The sequence below is a fragment of the Colobus angolensis genome, unplaced genomic scaffold, assembly GCF_000951035.1.
Source record: "Colobus angolensis palliatus isolate OR3802 unplaced genomic scaffold, Cang.pa_1.0 Scaffold2, whole genome shotgun sequence".
NCBI classification, from domain to species: Eukaryota; Metazoa; Chordata; class Mammalia; order Primates; family Cercopithecidae; genus Colobus; species Colobus angolensis.
In genome coordinates, this window is record NW_012115154.1 from 22,858,660 (window position 1) to 22,877,986 (window position 19,327).

The 19,327-nt window shown below is 49.1% G+C and overlaps 1 protein-coding gene across 2 annotated transcripts in view; it reads left to right on the plus strand.

Annotated features, from left to right (window-relative positions):
- Nucleotides 1–19,327, plus strand: part of DPP6 (dipeptidyl-peptidase 6) — a 588,928-nt gene that overhangs the window by 483,669 nt on the left and 85,932 nt on the right. For both annotated transcript variants that reach the window (XM_011941531.1, XM_011941532.1), the window contains 6 exons: nt 4,571–4,694; nt 6,344–6,382; nt 11,821–11,928; nt 14,264–14,355; nt 16,392–16,439; nt 18,473–18,591. In XM_011941531.1, coding sequence (XP_011796921.1) covers nt 4,571–4,694; nt 6,344–6,382; nt 11,821–11,928; nt 14,264–14,355; nt 16,392–16,439; nt 18,473–18,591 — 530 coding nt within the window. The remainder of the gene's footprint in view (nt 1–4,570; nt 4,695–6,343; nt 6,383–11,820; nt 11,929–14,263; nt 14,356–16,391; nt 16,440–18,472; nt 18,592–19,327) is intronic.

Sequence of the window (19,327 nt, forward strand, 5' to 3'; positions counted from 1 at the left end):
CGTGCAGTGAGGCTCAGCCTTGGCCCTGACCCCAGCTGTGCAGTGAGGCTCAGCCTTGGTCCTGACCCCAGCCGTGCAGTGAGGCTCAGCCTTGGTCCTGACGTCAGCCATCCAGTCAGATCTGTTCCACTTCTTCTCTGTGTAGCTGTCCAGGCTCACAGCTTTGAAATTAAGAAAAGTGGAAAATGTATTAGGAGTGAGGACAGCTTCACTTCTTCTACCTAGGGATTTCTGCTTCGGAGAGGCGTCAGTGAGCAAGTAAATATTTTATTTCCCCTTCCAGCAGCAAAAGTGTGACTACAAACCTTATAGAGCAAAAGAATGTCCTTTTTTCCAAAGCGTCACTTCCTCGCAAGGTGCCTACCTTGTCCCCAGAAAGCTGCTAGAACACCTTCCAGGTTGTCCTGTTGGTGGTGATGCTTCACCCTTGTACACCGACTTGATTTTTAGAAAATAACTAAAATGTATTTGGGGCTGGGCGCAGTGGCTCACGCCTGTAATCCCAGCACTTTGGGAGGCCGAGGTAGGTGGATCACTTGAGGTCAGGAGTTCAAGACCAGCCTGGCAACATGGTGAAACCCCATCTCTACTAAAAATACAAAAATTAGCTGGGCGTGCTAGCAGGCGCCTGTAATCCCAGCTATTTGGGAGACTGAGGCATGAGAATCGCTTGAACCCGGGAGGCGGAGGTTGCAGTGGGCTGAGATCACGCCATTGCACTCCAGCCTGGGCAACAGAGCGAGACTCCATCTAAAAAAACATAAAAAATAAAATGTATTTGGCACCAAGCGTAGTCATGGATACAACTCACAGACTTAGGAAATGTTGACTAGAGATGAGATGTTGCTATGCAGGTCATGAGGCAGCGTCAAGCTCTCAGGGCAGGTCGGCAGAAGGGGCCCAAAAGCTTAATGATAAATGGCAACAGGATTAGAAGAGGCACAGAACTGCCCAAAACGTGAGAATCACAGCTTCCTTACATAGAGGTGGAGCCCTTATGGATGCATGTATGTAAAAGGAAATCTTATTATATAATCTTTATAAATTCCCTAAATAGTGTTTATTGTTTTGGGTTTTTAAAAATCTTTCACATTGTATTTCATCACCATAACATCTCTAAGGGCACCACCAGGCTTTAAAAATTCATATTACACAAATGAAGAAACTGAGGGTTGAAGCACCGTATAAAATTAGCTGTAGAACCAAGGCTCTCTCAGGCCTCTGAGGTAAGCCACATTCTGGCCCTCGACCCAGGGATGATCCACAAGGCAGAGTGGGTCCACATTTAATGGTCCTAATTTTTAGTACAATTATATTTCTCCTCAGTAAAACAGCCTCATATTACAAACTAAGAGAAGGAAGGAAAGAAGGGAGGGAGGGAGGGAGGGAGAGGGAAGGAAGGACAGAGGGAGGAGAGGAAGGGAAGGAAGAAAGAGATGATCTGGCACTCACTTTATGTAACTGGACATTTTACTTGGTGCTGTGTATTAGTTCTCACACTGCTAAAAAACACATACTCAAGGCCGGGCACAGTGGTCCATGCTTGTAGTCCCAGCACTTTGGGAGGCCAAGGCTGGCAGATTACTTGAGGTCAGGAATTTGAGACCAGCCTGGCCAACATGGTGAAACCCCATCTCTACTAAAAACACAAAAATTAGCTAGGCATGGTGGCACACATCTGTAATCCCAACTACTTGTGAGGCTGAGGCATGAGAATTGCTTGAACCCAGGAGGTACAGGTTGCAGTGAGCCAAGATTGTGCCACTGCACTCCAGCCTGGGGAATAAAGTGAGACTCTGTCTCAAAAAACAATAAAAATAAAGATAAATAAATAAATAAAATAAAGACACACTTGAGACTGGGTAATTTAGAAAGAAAAGAGGTTTCATGGACTCAGTTCCACATGGCTGGGAGGCCTCACATTCATGGTGGAAGACAAAGGAAGAGCAAAGGGGTATCTTATGTGGCAGCAGGCAAGAGAGCATGTGCAGGGAGACTGCCATTTATAAAACCATCAGATCTCGTGAGAACTTACTCCCTACCGTGGGAACAGCACGGGGGAAACCACGCCCATTATTCAATTATCTCCACCGGGCCCCGCCCTTGGCATGTGGGGATTATTACAACTTAAGGTGAGATTTGGGTGGGGGCGTGGCCAAACCATATCAGACTCTGAATAAAGAAACAGTGTGGTTGCTACTTCTAGAAAATAACAAACCACACCAGAGTAACACATCCTCCCCTCCTTCTAAAGCCATGAAGCAGGCTTGTCACTGTGTGTCCACGTTTTGTGGCCCCGAGCTGTAGGCAGGAACAGTACCATGGCTCCGTGGGCCGTCTCACTGCTGTTGATGCTGCACACCCCAGCCCCCTGGCTCCATCCAGTCGTACTCAGCCTGGTGACATTTCCAGCATGATTTTCTCCAGAGGCATCAAGAGAAGGCTTGCATCCATCTCCTTTTCATTTGTAACATTTCACTTCCAAATTAAGAAATAGAAAAACTGAGAATAGTGTGTAGTCATATTTGGCCTAGATGAAGATTATTTGTACAAAAGAACACTACAAAAAGCAGAAAGAGGCATAGGATGAATGAATGTTTCCAACAGTTGAGAACAAAAGCAGCATTCTTCCTAATTAGTATGAAGGACATAAGGGGAAGAAATAGTCATTCCAGGAGACCTTACTCCTTCTTTCTTAATTGCATGCAGACAAAATGTGTTTGCTGAGGGAGTAAGTGCAGGGTTCCCTGTGGCTTCGCCACTGCCCCCAACGTGGACGTGGAATCTGCAACCACAGTCCCCATGTGGCTCTCGCACATGTCCATCCCCATGGCTTCTCTTCAGCATCCTCCAGTATGGACTCAAAGTCCAGTTAAAACATCATTAAAAAATAAAAGTGTTCCATGTGAAGCAAGAGCTAGGCACAGACCTTGAATTATATTTAAGGACAAAAGTGGAATACATTTTTTTCTTATAATTGTAAATAATGACCAAATCTCATACATACCTGTCCCCGCCTTCGGGCCGTGAAACAGCGAAGCAGGACCTTTGGTGAATGTTGCTGGCAGGATGTGCCACCTTTCAGTGCCAGAGCCAGGATGCAGAGCAGGGAGAGAGCATGGCCCCTGTGGACATGCAAGCCAGGCTCTAGGGCAGGCCAGGCTCTAGGGCGGGCCAGTGTGGGGTGCAGATTGTGCGAAGAAAAACAACCATGTTTCAGACATCACAGAAATGGAGCAGGTTGAAAGGCGTGACAGCTGGATTACAGCTGAGTGCCCCTCCTGTGTTCTTGGGTTGTGTGCCTCCTCACCACCCCAGTCCTCAGGGACTCTCCAAGACCACAGTGGGCAGCTGCAGACCTCCCTTCCGGGCCATGCACCAGCGGCCCCCTGTCTCAGGCCCTCACCAGCTTGCCACTGTTCCTCTTGTTTGCCACGTGGTCCTGATTTAGGTCAAGTTATTAAGAACCTTGATTAACAAGTAGGTGTGGGAAATGGGGGAGATGCGGCACTGGAATCTCCTGGTTAACTGAGGCTCCGGCCAAGGCACCTGGCTACTTAGTCCTTTCTGTTAAAATAATTATTAAGTGTAGTGAGGTCCCTTTCCCACTGGCCAGGAATTGTCTAGTGAATGTACTGCTGTCTTTAGTGATAAAAGATCTTGTAAGACCACAAAGTAATCATTCTGAACAGTAGATCTCATTATAGATAGAGAAGGGGTGAGTGAGTGAATGCGCATTAGCTGGCTTCTAGAACATTCTGGGATTCACCTGGGAATAGTCTTTTTGGGACATTAATTTTCTGAACACTTTCTTCTTCCTCTTAAATGTAAAATTGTATTTTTAAATCTGGTTTTTGGAGGGTTCTGCGTGACTGGATGAATTCCCAGAAGCCCCAGTACCCCTTGGGCTAAGCAGAGAGCGGCACAGAGCCTGTGGTAGTTTCAGGTTTGGGCAGAATCAGGCGCATGACCCTTAAGATATCAAACCAAGTTTGCCTGAAGCCCAGAGCCATGAACCAATTTCCCTAATTAGCTAGAGAGTGTTCCTGGGTATTTTATCTTTAAGGAGGAGGAATTAGAGAATGGAGCCTTCAACAGCCCAGGCTGGGATGCTTTTCACCCTGTGTCACTCTTTGGGGCCTCCCGCCAGCCCTTTTCAGGTTCTTTCTCTGTCCTGCCTCCCCGGACCCCTGGCTGTCCCGATCAGGTGGTTAGTTGTGCGTTTGTCTGGTACTGCGGTGTGAAAGTCAAGGCATCAGCTGGAGAGACGTGACCTCAAAACCCAGGGAGCAGCCCCCACGCCCCTCACCCTCAGGGCAGCCACACGCAGTGACAGGCAACTCCCAGTGCCTTTGGGTTTATTTAGCAGGAGGTAGTGACTGGGCGGCCCCTCAGAGTCCCGCGTCAGTGCAGATTCTTGAGAAACCGGATTTCAGAAGCTCGCAGGCTGGCTGTGTCACCACTCGCTCCGGCCCCTGGCTCCCGTGTCCAGGGCTGGGGTCGGCGGTGCCCTGGCTTCTGTCGTGCGGGGGTCCTGCCAAGCTACTCACGCTGTGTTTGGCGTTTCCAGGGAGTACTACATCACCATGGTGAAGTGGGCCACCAGCACCAAGGTCGCCGTGACCTGGCTGAACCGGGCGCAGAACGTGTCCATCCTCACCCTCTGCGACGCCACCACCGGGGTCTGCACAAAGGTACGCGGGCTGTGGGGGTGCGGGGGAAACGGGTGAAGAACCAATGGCCAGACGCGCCCGAGGTGGCGCCAGAGTCGTCTCAGCCCTGGGGCCTGGGACGTGGGGACCGGCCGCCGAGCTGCTGCGGGGCGCCTGCGGCACAGTCCCGGCTCCGGCGTGGCTGCCACCTCGTGGCTGACGCAGGCGCTGCCGCAGACCCGGCCGAACCCATCCGTGAATCGCCAGAGTCACCCCGTGCCTGGCACCTGGACGCCGTCCACAGTTCCCTGAGTGTCGCTCCCTTTATCCGCGCTCACCGCTGTCACCTAAGTGAGCGTCCTCGTTGCAGCTGATGCTCAGAGAGGAGGGGCCCTGCCTTTCCCCAGACCCCGCCGACAGCCTCCCCCAGCGGGGCTCCAGGCGTGCGTCCCTCCGCAGGTGCTGGTGGGGCCAGCCATGTTTCTAGGAGCCTCAGGCTGATTCAGTGTGTAATGAGAGGAGGTAAACGTAGGGGAAAGAAAATTAAAATGCTCAAAGAGTAAACAAAGGAAAAATCAAGTCTAAGAGAGGCCGCCCGGGTGGAGCAGGCAGGCGGCCCACTGCGCTCACCCTCGGCCCCGTGGGATGGGACCTCCCCACTCCACACTGCTCCATCAGGGCCCCCAGAAGCAGGTCCCCTTGTGGCGAGTTTTGTAAAAATCATATCAAATCGATTAATACATTCAGGCAGATCTTTCAGAAAGCCCTTTTTGATCTTAAGTTTCTATGTCCCAGCTGAGGGGGGCCAAGGCTTGCAGGCTTATTTTCTTGAGATGCTCCTAACACAGCAGCTGTCACTGTGATCCTAAGCACTGTGATTCCTTTCTAAGGTGGTCAGTCTTGCGTGACCTTTTATCTAAGCTGGGGCAGATTCCAGGCTATTCTGATGAGCTTGCTTGAGGGGAAGGAAGGAATAAGAGGACACAAAGCAGGCAGCTAAAAATGGCTTGTAATCTGCAACTTCTCCATGCCCCTGAGCCTTGAGTGTCAGCAGCAGATTCTGCTTCCTGCTATAACCCATGACAGAGGCCTGCTCCAGGGGCCCGGAGGTCCAGTCTGCACAAGCACCAGGCCCACGGCACCTCCGGATGACATGTGTGCTGCACAGCTTGAGTTTGGTGTCTGGGGTTTTGTTTCTTTTGTTTGCACCTTTCCACAGACCACTGTGAGACCTACTTTTCCTATATGCTTTAGCCCCTTTGAAAGGGTTTCTGGTCCACCAGGAGTGTTACTCAGTGTTCCAGAATGGGATCCGGACACAATGTCCACACATTCGGACTCAGTGTAGCCTGAGGTTCACTGTTAGATGGACAGATGCCCGGGCAGTGATGACCGCCCCCTGGTACACGCGCCATCTTCCTCTACAGGGTTCTTTCCCACCACGCGTTTGTCCTTGTTGCTAGGGATAGTGGCATTTTCTCATTCGAGGACACTTGTGTTCGGCTCTGAGCCACACACGAGACAAACAGGAGAGCTTGGGATTACCTCCTCCCAGAGCTGCCATGGCGGCCGTGCAATGCTTGTGCAGCCACCGTGTAGGTAAAGCCAAATTGTTTTCTGCACTGTTGGTTGCAGACACGATACACGGGGGAAAAAAAACCCTCTTGTCTAATGCTCTTATTTCATTTCAGAAACACGAGGATGAAAGTGAGGCCTGGCTCCACAGACAGGTAACTACTGCACGTCCGGGTCCCCACCGTCACCTCCACCCGATCCACCCCAGGGCTGGCTCTCAGAGCTTCGACAACCTTAGAACAGCTTCTCAGAGTAAATCACACAGGGCTCCCCAGGCAGGAACAGACGGTGTGCCGGCTCTGCTCACAGTGCCTCCCGTTCTCCAGGGCAGCCCAGAGAGCTCTCGGAGAATCTGAGTTCTAGGGAGGGCCATGTGAAAATCACAGCTCCTCAGAGCGTGCAACGTTTGGTGAGACCTCAGCTTGCAGTTAGATGCCAGCACCTTGGTAAATTGAAAATGAAGAGTCCATCAAAGGTGGCTTGACATAATCTACATAGTAAAAGGGTGGAAAAGTGGTGGATATCCCTGTTTATTGCCAGGGGTGGTTTTGTTGGTGTCTCATTTGAAGTCACCTCCTCTGTGATTCTGTAAGGCCCATCCTCAGGGACATAACTGCAAACCCTCCTGGGGGAGTCTTCATCCCTAACTCGAATAAAGGAACACACATTAAAACAGACTCTAGGAACTTGAGACCAAAAGAGATCAGGAGAAGCCTAAGCAAATCTGAGACAATTTTTCTAAATTAAACTTGCACAAAAAGTATCAGTATTTTCTTTCTTCAAGCCTTTTTGTCTCATTCCACACTCTGACACTAAGAAGAACAGGTGAAAAAGCTTTGGAAGCTTCCTGTCTCCTTATCCTTCCTAAGGGGATGAAAATTGTCTTAAAGACTGTGGGGAAAGTCAAACCAGACTTGAGTCTCATGAATTATGGTAGAGATACAGGTATGCTTCTTCATCGATATGGGATATCCTATTTATGGAAAATAACTGAAGCTGGACAAAACTATCATCATGGCTCTCCAAGAACATTCCAGCACTATAGCTGCTGGGCTACTGCTTCTGCCTGCGGAGTCAGGAATATAAATGTCTCAGAAGTCAGAGCCTCATCAGTGGACGGGCTACTCCGAAATGTATCCTGTTTCTGCTCTGTGCCAATCTTATTCACAAGAGGAATGGCTCCACATGGCCACTTTCATTTCGCATGTCCCAATTTGGGTGCCAAGTTCAAGCCAAGAAGATATTGGGAAGGGAAGACTTAGGGAACCCTCAAACATTAGCATGCTGGAAATTTCTTGAATGCTAACTGAACCAAATATATAACCATACATATCAAAAATAGTATTATGATGTTCATCTCACATCAGACAAATTGTCAGAGAGATTACAATGAAAGGATCATTTTGTAAACTCCATTATCTATATATCACGTGTTCAACCAATATTTATAAATCTTACCAGACACCATGCTAGGCTGTGGATTTCAATACATAAGTCGGCTACTATCGCTGAGCCCACGTTGTGGTGTGTGTCAGAATTGTATTCCTTCTTATAGCTGAATAATATTCCAGAATATGTATGTAGTATATATCCTGGAATATTATACATATATATGTGTGTGTATGTATATATACAATATAATACATATACTGGAATATTATTCAGCCACAAGAAGAACTGAAATAGTATTCCAGTATATTCCAGTTTGTTTGTCTGATGATGGACATTTGGGTTGTGTCTACCTTTTGGCTGTTGTGAATAGCACATCTAATAACAAACACAAAAGGCTACCTTATCATGCAATTCCATCTATATAAAATATCCAGAATAAATACACTCATAGAAACAGATAGCTGATCAGTGGTGTCCCAAGGCTGGGGGCAGTATGGAGAGGAACAGATTAATGAACAGGGATTTATTTTGGGGTGGTGGAAATATTTTGGAACTAGATGGAGGTGGTGGCTGCACAGCACTGTGAATAGACTAAATGCTACTCAATTGTTCATTTTTATTAATGTGTTTTCTTTAGTGTTATGGGAATTTTACCTCAACAATTTTTTTAAAAAACGAATAAGCTAGAGCATGGGCTCTCAAAGATGGTACATCTTAGACGGGGAGATGAGACGTTCACGTCACACCCATCACGCGGGACACAAAGGTGATCCTCAGACATTGAGAAGCAGGGCTGAGGTATTAGGGTGTTGGTGGGAGTGGGAGCCGGGAAAAGCATGGTGGGCACAGAGCAGGTGGCCCTATGCCAGGCCCACTTTGTGTTTGAACAGGAGGAGGTGAGGGACGTGCTTAAAAGAGCAGACTAACATGATTCTCTGTCGGGGGCAGGGAGGCTGTGGGAAAGCAAGGTGGACGTGCCCACTCTGCTTCCCTGTCCCCGTCAAGAGGCATTCTCATGGGGGTAGCTGGCTTCCGGCTGGTCACCTCCGGTTCTGCCCTCTGGATGAACAGCAGAGTACACGGTCCCTGAGGCCCATGGGGGGCCGTGGTTCTGTCCTCCAGTGCGCACTTCATCAGCTCTGCAGAGTGGCTACAGAGCCGAGGTGGTCAGCAGGACTTTCCTGTATTAGTGTTTGTGTGTCTCATCGTCCATGTGAGAACAGCTACCAAAGTGCAGGGTAAGACAGCCTGAATGGGATTCCGGAAACCAGATCCTTCCAAGCAGAATCCAGTCAACACTTAAAAGGTAGCATGAATTAAAATCATTCTTACTGTTTTCAAATGTAAAGTTTAAAGCATTTACTAAGCACACAGCTACATTTTAAAAATAGCTGCTTAAACACATGCAATGCCGTCATGAGTTGGAAACGTAAGGTTCTGTGACGGGTGTGTTTTCCTGGGATGGAGCGTCCCTGGGTCAGGTTGGCCCCTCAGCTGCAGTTGTGATTGTGACACTGGGTTAGGGGCACCCTGCCCATGGCAACAGTTGGGAAGCCAGGATGTCTCTGAAGACCCGACAGGTTGTGAGTCTGCACCTGTGAAGATCACAGCTCCATGGTCTGCAGGAAGATTTACTTTCAAACAGTTTCTCATGGCCTTGTTTTTTTCATAAGGGAATTCATGGACCTTATTTTTCAAAAATAATCCATAATGTTTCTGCATCCCTCAAGATACTGTGAGATCCTGGAGAACAGCTTAGTAACTTTTTCAGGCCGGACCTGCCACCTGCTGCCAGTGAAGCCATTGACTGCTGCTTCAGACAGAGCCTAAGGGGGTTTTCCTGGGAAGGCTACGGGCACGAGTGAGACACACGGAGGCCACATGCCCTCTACCCATCCATCTCCAATGGATCGCAGAAGCTTGGCCCAGGAGAGACTGGCATCTGGAAAGTCCTGCAGACCTCAGGGAGACCTGACCTGCTTAGGTCCACCGGTCTTCTGAGGACCCAATGCAAGAACAGAGGTGAGCTGTAGCAAGCCTGCTAATTTTGTGTCATCTGAGCTGTTCATCTGAGCCGTTCATCTTCCTGTCTTCTCTGGCCAACTCCTTCCTGGAATCCTCAGTATGGTCACCTGTAGAGATTCTGCATGAGCTAAAAAGCAGAGGCAAATGCATGTGTGGCGACCCACCAAGTTCCCTCTCCTCTGGGAATATTCGAAAAACAGGCAATCCCCGCTGCCACATACACACTCTGTCACTGCTGCCCTGACCCTGCAAAGTCAGTCCTGATACAGACCCAGGAGGATCCTCTGCCAGAACCATCCGCATTTGCCGTAGAGCCCCAGAGCCTATTGTTTTGGTTGAAGGATTGGTTCTATGGATCAATTTCTGACTGTCTTTCCTCTTTAATCGGAATTTTAGTTTTGCGATTTCAAAATTTGGTCTGGGGTGGGGGGGTTAGACAAAATTATTATCTCTGAACCACGGGGAAAAAAACTGGCAAAAATGCTACAAATGGCTCCCAAAGAAATTCTCATCAGTCAAAAGGGCTCCTTCGTGAGTGGAGCTGAGGAAACCAGGTATGTGTGTGATAAACTCTGTCATCCAGAGAGACTAGAAACGCTTCCCCCAAAATCAAATGACAGAGTCAGGATAAAATCCAGGTCCCCTGGTCAACAATCATTACACTTTGTCACTAAAAATACATTTACCACGTGAGACACCGGGTCTCAGAGAGACTCAGAGGCTTCACCTGCATTCCAGGGAATGTTTCCAAGACAAGGTAGAGACGACATCACAACGGTGGAGGCCTTCTCGTTATGAAAACAATGCTTCTGGCCAGAATTAATTATTTATTACATTTATTAAGAGTGTTTTTCTCTGCCAAATATGCAAACATTTACCCCAGAAAACTGAGGGAATATAGCCCTACCCACTCCACAGTTGGCAAATAGAAGTGCATTTTAAAAGCCAAATTAACCGCTGGTTTTCCCATTTCCTCTGCTTTTAAATACCATGCTTCCAACTCTAAATAGAAAAATAAATGTTTGCAGATTAAAGGTTTCATTTTATTGCAAATACTCATGAAGATTAAATGTCATTTTAATCACATGTTAGTTTATTTCTCTGGGCATATCATATCTGCATGGGTTCATTCACTGTAGGGAAATGAGTTTTCCTTGTGCCAGCTGGGGTTTATTTACCATTTGTTCTCATCCCTGCGTTAGTGTGAAGCTCCTTGAGTCAGAAAATACATCTCGTAACTAACTAATTGGTGTTCACGGATGGAAACTTTCAAACTTGGGCTTCAGAGAGGCCAAGGTACCGCAGTAGCAAAATCCCTTTCACCCATCAAAGCGACGGCCACCCTGTGAGCTGGTGGAAGGCTGAGCCCCGTGGCTGTTCACTGTCCGGGGACTAGGCAGAGACGGTGGCAACACCTGCCCTAAAACCAGCCCAGAACCTTTCCCCTAGGGAAAACTGGGCATGCTGATTCTGTTTCCAGGGAAAAGTGACAGTAGATCCAAGCAAATATTGTCATCCAGTATGGCCCGAGGTGGAGCACATCCCTGGGACTGCCGTCCCTTCCCACCCGCGTTTTAGAATCCGTGGCATTTGTCCTTGTGTTTCTTTTCTTTTTTTTTCTTGCCTTCTTGATGGGCTATTCAGTGTGAGATCAGTTGTATTAAAAAAGGAGAAAAGACAGAATTGAAAGAACAGATTTTGCTTTTAGGCAAAATCTCGTTTGTGATTGTTGAGAATTATGTTTTTCTCTGATATATAATAAATGCCACTGGAGAAATCTCACAATACACTCTGATTTCAATGGGCAATAATCGAGGGGGAAGAACCCTCTTTTGAGATTTGAGAGCCGAGTTTCTGTTCTCGCTGGTGAGCTTGGCATGCACACAGGGCTGGTCTTTGTCTCGGCGCTGTGTAGACTGAGGGATGCCTTTTTATTTGCCACTGCCGAAGCTGTAGCCTCTTAATTCCTCATTCTTCTTTTTCTTTAAGAAAACAGAACAGTTGACTCATGATTCCCAAGGAAAGTGACAGCCTCACCGAACACTTATTATTTCAACTGTACCTCTCCTTAGAAATCACACAGAAAATATATCTCAGGGTGTATTTTATCCTGGTTCAACCTCTTCAAAGTAAATGATGTTTTAGTCGTGGTTTCATCCGTGGCCTTTGTCCACAGAATGAAGAACCTGTGTTCTCCAAGGATGGCCGAAAGTTTTTCTTCATCAGAGCGATACCCCAGGGAGGCCGAGGGAAATTCTATCACATCACTGTGTCCTCGTCCCAGGTAAGTCCTGCTAGTTTCCAAAACTGAACTAGAAACTAGCCTGCTAGAGGCCATGGGGTGACAGCCTCTAGGGCTGGGCACACCTGCGTTTTCAAGGACCTCGAGGAAACTGAAGGTGACTCCCAAAGGCAGCTCAGAGCATGCACTGGTGAGTGCAGAGGTTCCCATCAGGCCTGGTAGAGCCTTGCTCTATCTGGTTGTGTGTGCGAATGTGAATGACGCTTCTGCCAAGGTCAGCAGAGACCCTGGGGTCCCCTGTTCAGTGTAAGGCTGAGGACGTTGGAGGACCATCTGTGTCGGAGGTCCTTTCCTTCTCCCTCTGCTGTAGGTCTCCTTAACATACTCCCCCCAAGGCATGGCTCCATGCACTCAACATCCCTCAGGGGTCCAGCCTCCCACACTGCCCCATCTCCACCCGGAGCTAGATGCAGGTATTATTTTATTATGTGACCACTACCAGTCATCACTCACTGGTTCTGGGGTGTGGTGAGTTAGAAACGGAGCATCCCTGGGTAGGGAACCTCAGAGATTAATATATATGAATTTAGGACCAAAAGTAGATGTCCCGGGGTCAGCATCTCCTGCAGAGGTCACCTCAGGGAGCCTCACGCCTGCAGGACAGGGCTACCATGATGTTGACTTTGGGGGACTCTGCCCTGAGGAAGAAGGGAAGCGTGATCTTGGAGCTCCTTAGTTTTGGAGGCAGTCTAAAGTTATTTGAGATCAGGGTAGATGAATGAAATTTGATTAGAGAAAAGGTTAATCACAAATATTCTATGGCTATAACGTAAAAGGCTAGTATTTATGATGAGGCCCCAAAGGCAATTTCAAAAGAAAAAAATCCAAGAACATCCCCCACGAAGAGCAGCTTTGATGGAATCGGGGTGGGGGCTGTGGAACTCCTGGGATGAAAATGGCGTCTCTCGGAGGTTCAGGTGCAATTTGTTCTCAGTGCACTTCATGGCACGACTGATAGAATGTCTGCAAGCTGTTGCCTTTGCTTTTTCCTATGGTCTTCCTTCTACCACCCTACATTATTTTGTTTACTATTTTACACCACTTAGATCAAGATTTTAAAATGCTGGTTGGGTGGGGTGGCTCACACCTATAATCCCAGCACTTTGGGAGGCCGAGGCCGGTGGATTACCTGAGGTCAAGAGTTCAAGATCAGCCTGGCCAACATGGTGAAACAAAAATTAGCTGGGCATGGTGGCACATGCCTGTAGTCCCAGATACTTGGGAGGCTGAAGCAGGAGAATTGCTTGAACCCAGGAGGTGGAGGCTGCAGTAGGCTGAGATCATGCCACTGCACTCCAGCCTGGGTGACAGAGTGAGATACCGTCTCAAAAAAAAAAAAAAAAAAAAAAAAGATTTATAAATGCTTCAGTGTTTTCATTTGGCCCCCAGTCTCTGTATTTGCCCAGAGCCCTATCAAACATTCCAGCAGGAAGCAGGTCTCCTGCACCGCCCATGAGGCACCCCTTGGGGGTCCCGCAGAGCCTTGCCTTTCCAAACCTGCTTCAAACTCCCCAGCCTCTCCTGCACACTCTCTGCGCCCCCAGGTCCTGCTGCCCCCAAACCTCCATGGTTGAGTCTGCAGCCCCCAGAGTGTGTGCCTTGGGCCCTCCACCTAGTTTAATCTCCACCTGATCTGCACCCACCTCCCAGGGCAGCTGCCATGCGGAACAGCTACCCCTTTTCAAATCCGCACTGAAACATCACTGCTGCCTAGACGGCCCTGTCCTCTCTTCTGTTACCATGTGTCTTACCATTGTCTGTTACCGTTCTTCTTAGCTCAAGGGGCACATCGGGAAAGACAATACGTGCGGGACGTGTAGTGTGGCAATACAGGTCCGAGCCGTCCTTGTCAGCGGCAGCAGGGGGCCCCCTTTCTCCCTCCATTTATTCTTCTATTTCCGTCCCTGAATTCTCCACCTCCCGGCATTTGTCTCTTTCCTCCGTCACTGGTCCCCCTTCAGTAATGGCTCCACTAATTAGATTTACAAATGAAAAAGGCCTATAAAGCATTGATTCTCCTGAGATTGCTTCCATCGTGGTTGGAGGCCAGGTCCAAGTGATTTGCGCCACCAAAGAGGACAGGGCACTGTTCCCCACCACTGACATTCAGGGGTGGGGGAGGCTTCGGGCCTGGGGTTGGTCGGGAAGCTTCACGGAGGATGTTGCCTCCCAGGAGAGGAGTAGGCAGAAGGGGCAGAGAGCCCTTCCTACAGAGAGAATGGCAGCCCCTGTCGCCTGGTGTCCAAAACAGTTGGAGGATGAAGAGCCATGCCGGGACACCGGTGTCTGCTCCTGATGCCGTGTCTGTGTGTTTCAGCCCAACAGCAGCAACGACAACATCCAGTCCATCACCTCCGGGGACTGGGACGTGACCAAGATCCTAGCCTACGATGAGAAGGGGAAGAAGATGTGAGTGACAAACAGGGGCCTGCCCCATCTTACTGGCCAATGGGACACGTTTGTTATTGTTTGTCAGTTACACTCATGGAGTACAGGAGCACGGGAGGTGTCCTCTTTCCTCCTCAGGCAGCATCACTAACTCCTAGTTTCTTCATGAAAATGTATCGTAGATTCCCGTCTCAGCAGTCCAGCTTCCAGAGCTGCAGCATCCTGAGGACACAGGCTTACAGCCAGCCCGTGAGGGGAACCTCACTAGCAGCAGTAGTAGGAGTAGTACTGATGCTGATTGAGTTTTCCAGCAGCAGTAGTAGGGGTAGCAGTGATGTTGATTGAGTTTTCTAGAAGCAGTAGTGGGGTAGTACTGATGCTGATTGAGTTTTCCAGCAGCAGTAGTAGGGGTAGTACTGATGCTGATTGAGTTTTCTAGAAGCAGTAGTAGGGGTAGTACTAATGCTGATTGAGTTTTCCAGCAGCAGTTGTAGGGGTAGCACTGATGCCGACTGAGCTTTCTAGAAGCAGTAGTAGGGGTAGTACTGATGTTGATTGAGTTTTCTAGAAGCAGTAGTAGGAGTAGCACTGATGCTGATTGAGTTTTCTAGAAGCAGTGGTAGGGGTAGCACTGATGCTGATTGAGTTTTCTAGAAGCAGTAGTAGTGATCAGGTAGTAGAAGCAGTAGGGATCTAAAGTTATTTGGGATCAGGGTAAATGAATGAAATTTGATTAGAAGAAAAAGATTAATCACAAATATTCTATGGCTATAAAGTAGAAGACTCATATTTATGATGAGTCCCCAAAGGCAATTTCCCATCTCAACAGCCCAACTGTGCAACTTTGGACAAGCTTCCAAATCTCAAAGAGGGCAGGGATGCTGTGCTCTGAACCCTGGAGGGGGACTGGGTGTTTTCTAGGGCATGTCCCTCTTCTGCATTTAGTCCTGTTATCTGCCCAGTCACTGTTCTCACTAAAGGAGGCTTTGGGTTGTGAAGTGAGATTAGCCCTGGGCACTTTCTACCAGGGCCACAGAGGTGAGGAGCAGGTGTCTGCTGCCTCCCCGTGCCTCTGCATGGGAGGGCTGCAGCCAGTCACACCTAAAAGCATCTGGGCCACTGAAGAGAATGTTGTTCAGGGCAGACCTGAGGCTTGAGGCCAGTGGCACATGGTCTAAATGGAGCCAGCACTGATGCTGACTGAGTTTTCCAGCAGCAGTAGTAGGGGTAGCACTGATGCTGATTGCGTTTTCTAGCAGTAGTAGTAGGAGTAGTACTGATGTTGATTGAGTTTTCTAGCGGAAGTAGTAGGGGTAGTACTGATGCTGATTCTCTTTTCTAGCAGCAGTGGTAGGGGTAGTACTGATGTTGATTCAGTATTTACTAGTCCAGGCACTAAGCCAAGTGCTTTACAGACATTATCTCATTGAATACAACAGTTCCATGAGGTGAGGTGGGATTACTGCTTTTCCCATTTTAAAAATAAGTAAATTAAAACAAAAATAAGTAATTTGCTCCAGGTTATTCAGTTGGTAGCAGGTGGATTTGGCTCAGATGAGGGGAGCCCAAGTCGGAGGACTTTACCATCCCACAATTTCGCCTCCCTGCTCCCTGGGTAAGAGCCAAGGTTCCTGCACTGGGAGGTCTTAGGTGAAAATGAATCAACAAGTATTCACTGGGCCAGGCTCTATGTCTGAACTTGTCTTAAATGTGCTCAGCTCCTTGCCCTTCAGAAGGTGTGTGATCTTGTCAAAGAATTCCACATCCATATTCAGGTGTGTGTCATCCCCAACCACAGTATCCTCCAGCCATGACGCAAAGGCCAGTACAGGGAGCACCCAAAGCCAGTGGAATCTGCACTGGTGCCCCTCAGCCCTTAGGTGTCTGGCCACCCCTTGCTCTGGCCACAGGTGTAGCTGGACCTGAACAGGGGAGCTGCTCTCTGCAGGCTGTGGGCGGCAGTCCCTGAGGAGTGTCCATAGAGGTAGTGCCAGGAATGTAAAGTGCAGATGTGCCCTGAAGCAAACTAACCCTGTGCACCTTGGTGATCTTTGCAGCTACTTCCTGAGCACGGAGGACCTGCCTCGGAGACGACACCTCTACAGGTAGCTCTGGCTCCCCGTGCACACAGGGTTCTCCCCCTTAGGAGGGCATCCAGGCTTTGCAGAATTGCACCTTTTCAGCAGTTCAGAAAGCAGGGGCAGCAAAGACAGACCCCACCACAGAGGAGTAGCTGTGGAGTCCGGAGCGAAGTAATGAAACTTGTAGAGGCCACCAAAGGGGTCGTTTTGAGACTTTTGAAGCTTTATTTTTCTGCTGTTGTGGACTTGGCTTTCCCCATCACTCACTTGCCTTTTCTGATAACGGATGGACTTTTAGCCATCTTACCTTTCACCTCTGTTCAGTGTCACCTCAGAGGAATCATGCGCCCTCCCCATACTGAGTGTTTGTAGGGAGCAGAGTGTGGTTTGGAAATGAACCAGTGCGAGGAGCCGGCCCTGCTGTCTGGCATTGCAGCTTGCTGGCTTTGGGGGCCTCTGCCCTGAGGAAGACAGGAAGCATGATCTTGAAGCTCCTCGATTTGGAAGCAGTCTAAAGTTATTTGGGATCAGGGTAAATGAATGAAATTTGATTAGAAAAAATAAAGATTAATCACAAATATTCTATGGCTATAAAGTGGAAGACTCATATTTATGATGAGTCCCCAAAGGCAATTTCCCATCTCAGCAGCCCAACTGTGCGACTTTGGACAAGCTTCCAAATCTCAAAGAGGGCAGGGACGCAGTGCCCTGAACCCTGGAGGGGGACTGGGTGTTTTCTAGGGTATGTCCCTCTTCTGCATTTAGTCCTGTCATCTGCCCAGTCACTGTTCTCACTAAAGGAGGCTTTGGGTTGTGAAGTGAGATTAGCCCTGGGCACTTTCTACCAGGGCCACAGAGGTGAGGAGCAGGTGTCTGCCTCCCTGTGCCTCTGCATGGGAGGGCTGCAGCCAGTCACACCTAAAAGCATCTGGGCCACTGAAGAGAATGTTGTTCAGGGCAGACCTGAGGCTTGAGGCCAGTGGCACATGGTCTAAATGGAGCCAGTGCCTGTTGCCCCTACCCCACTGCTGGGACATTGGAAAGCCTCCCTGGTGAACGCAGCCTCCCTTCCCAGCCATCGGCAGCTGTGCGGAGAGGATGAGGTCAGCATGAGGGAGCCAGTGGAGGGAGAGTCACAGATGTGCTTCTCTGTGTACATGTTCCATCGTCGCCACGTGTCTACTAAGAAAATTGAAATCCGCATGTCACCAATTAATAAATGTGAGAGGCTGCCTGGGGCCCCATCTAACTTACAGAATGAGAAGGTTGTCTTCTCTCTCCCATGAAATGTCTTTACTCCTGGAACAACAGTCTTCATATTGAAACCTATGGTTAGAGGGGACCCTCCGGGGGCAAAATGTTCAGATAAGAACTTCTTCCAGGTAGATCCAGTACCTCAGGATCTTTCCATTTTAGGGAGCACATTTTAGGCCTTCTTGACTTGAAATGACACTTGACCACAGTGGTCCCGGGTAACATCTTCAAGCCGGTTCCCACTTGCCTAGCTCCACTGAATGGGAAGCACGAGCTCTTGCGGTTTCACTGTCAGGGGACATGGCTTTTGGAAGCTGCCAGAGTTCGGTTCCACTGGTGCTGCTGCAGCCCCTGCCTGCTCGCATGCCAGCGTTTGGAACTCTAGAGAGTTTGAAGATACGTCACCCTGTTTACTCTTCTCAAATTGCTAGCCATCCACTCAGAGAGACAGGACACGTGCAGATAGAGTGCTAGATCATAACGCCAACAACTCCATGCTCCTTGCACCAGGCCATCTGCAAAGCCGGGAGAAGGCAGCATATGTGACTGCCTGCCGGCCCTCCCACAAGCAAGGGTGCTGATAGCTCTTGAGAGTGGGAGGGACCCACTAGCAAAGAAAGGTGGAAATGGAGCTGGGTGGTCTCAGGGGCTCCAGCAGGGAGACAAAGGGAGAAAGGCCTGGGGAGTCTGTAGCAGGGCTCTGCAGATCACCCTCATGGGGAGAGCCCAGCAGCTTGCGGCACCCAGCGTGGAGGGCAGCTCCTCTCCGCCCACGTTCACCCCTGTGTCCTTTGCTCTTCCAGTGCCAACACGGTGGGTAACTTCAACAGGCAGTGCCTCTCCTGTGACCTGGTTGAGAATTGTACCTACTTCAGCGCTTCCTTCAGCCACAGCATGGACTTCTTCCTGCTCAAGTGCGAAGGTCAGCTCCTGCCACCCCGTCAGGGCGGAGAGCCCTGGCAGGCACATTTTTAGGGAGGGGTGGACACACTTGCAGGGAGGGGGCGGCGGCTGTGGTGGGAGCACAGCGTATTCCAAAACAGGTGAGGATCCCGCCTACCTGATAACACTGCTCAGGGGGCAAGATGACTGGACCCCCACAAATCCTGGGGCAGTGGGACTACTTTACGTTTCATACAGGGGTGCAGCTTATCAGAGTGGTGTGTGCATGCTGTGCTGGTAATCTCACAGTTTGTATCCCATTGTCCACAAAAAAATAATAGTCCCATGAGCTAGGTGGGGTAAATATCCTACACAGTGATAAGCCTAAGTCATCAATAAAGGTAGTAAAACAATTTCAAAAGATTAACTTTTCAATCATATTTAAGGATGATTAAATATCACCAGGCATGGTGGCTCACGCCTGTAATCCCAGCACTTTGGGAGGCCAAGGTGGGCAGATTCACCTGAGGTCAGGAGTTCGAGACCTGCCTGGCTAACATGGTGAAACCCCGTCTCTACTAAAAATACAAAAAGTAGCCAGGCATGGTGGTGAATGCCTGTAATCTCAGCTACTTGAGGCTGAAGCAGAAGAATTGCTTGAACCCAGGAGGTGGAGGTTGCAGTGAGCTGAGATCGCACCACTACACTCCAGCCTGGACAACAGAGTGAGACTCCATCTCAAATGACCAGATTAGAAAAAAGGATTGAGGTTATGT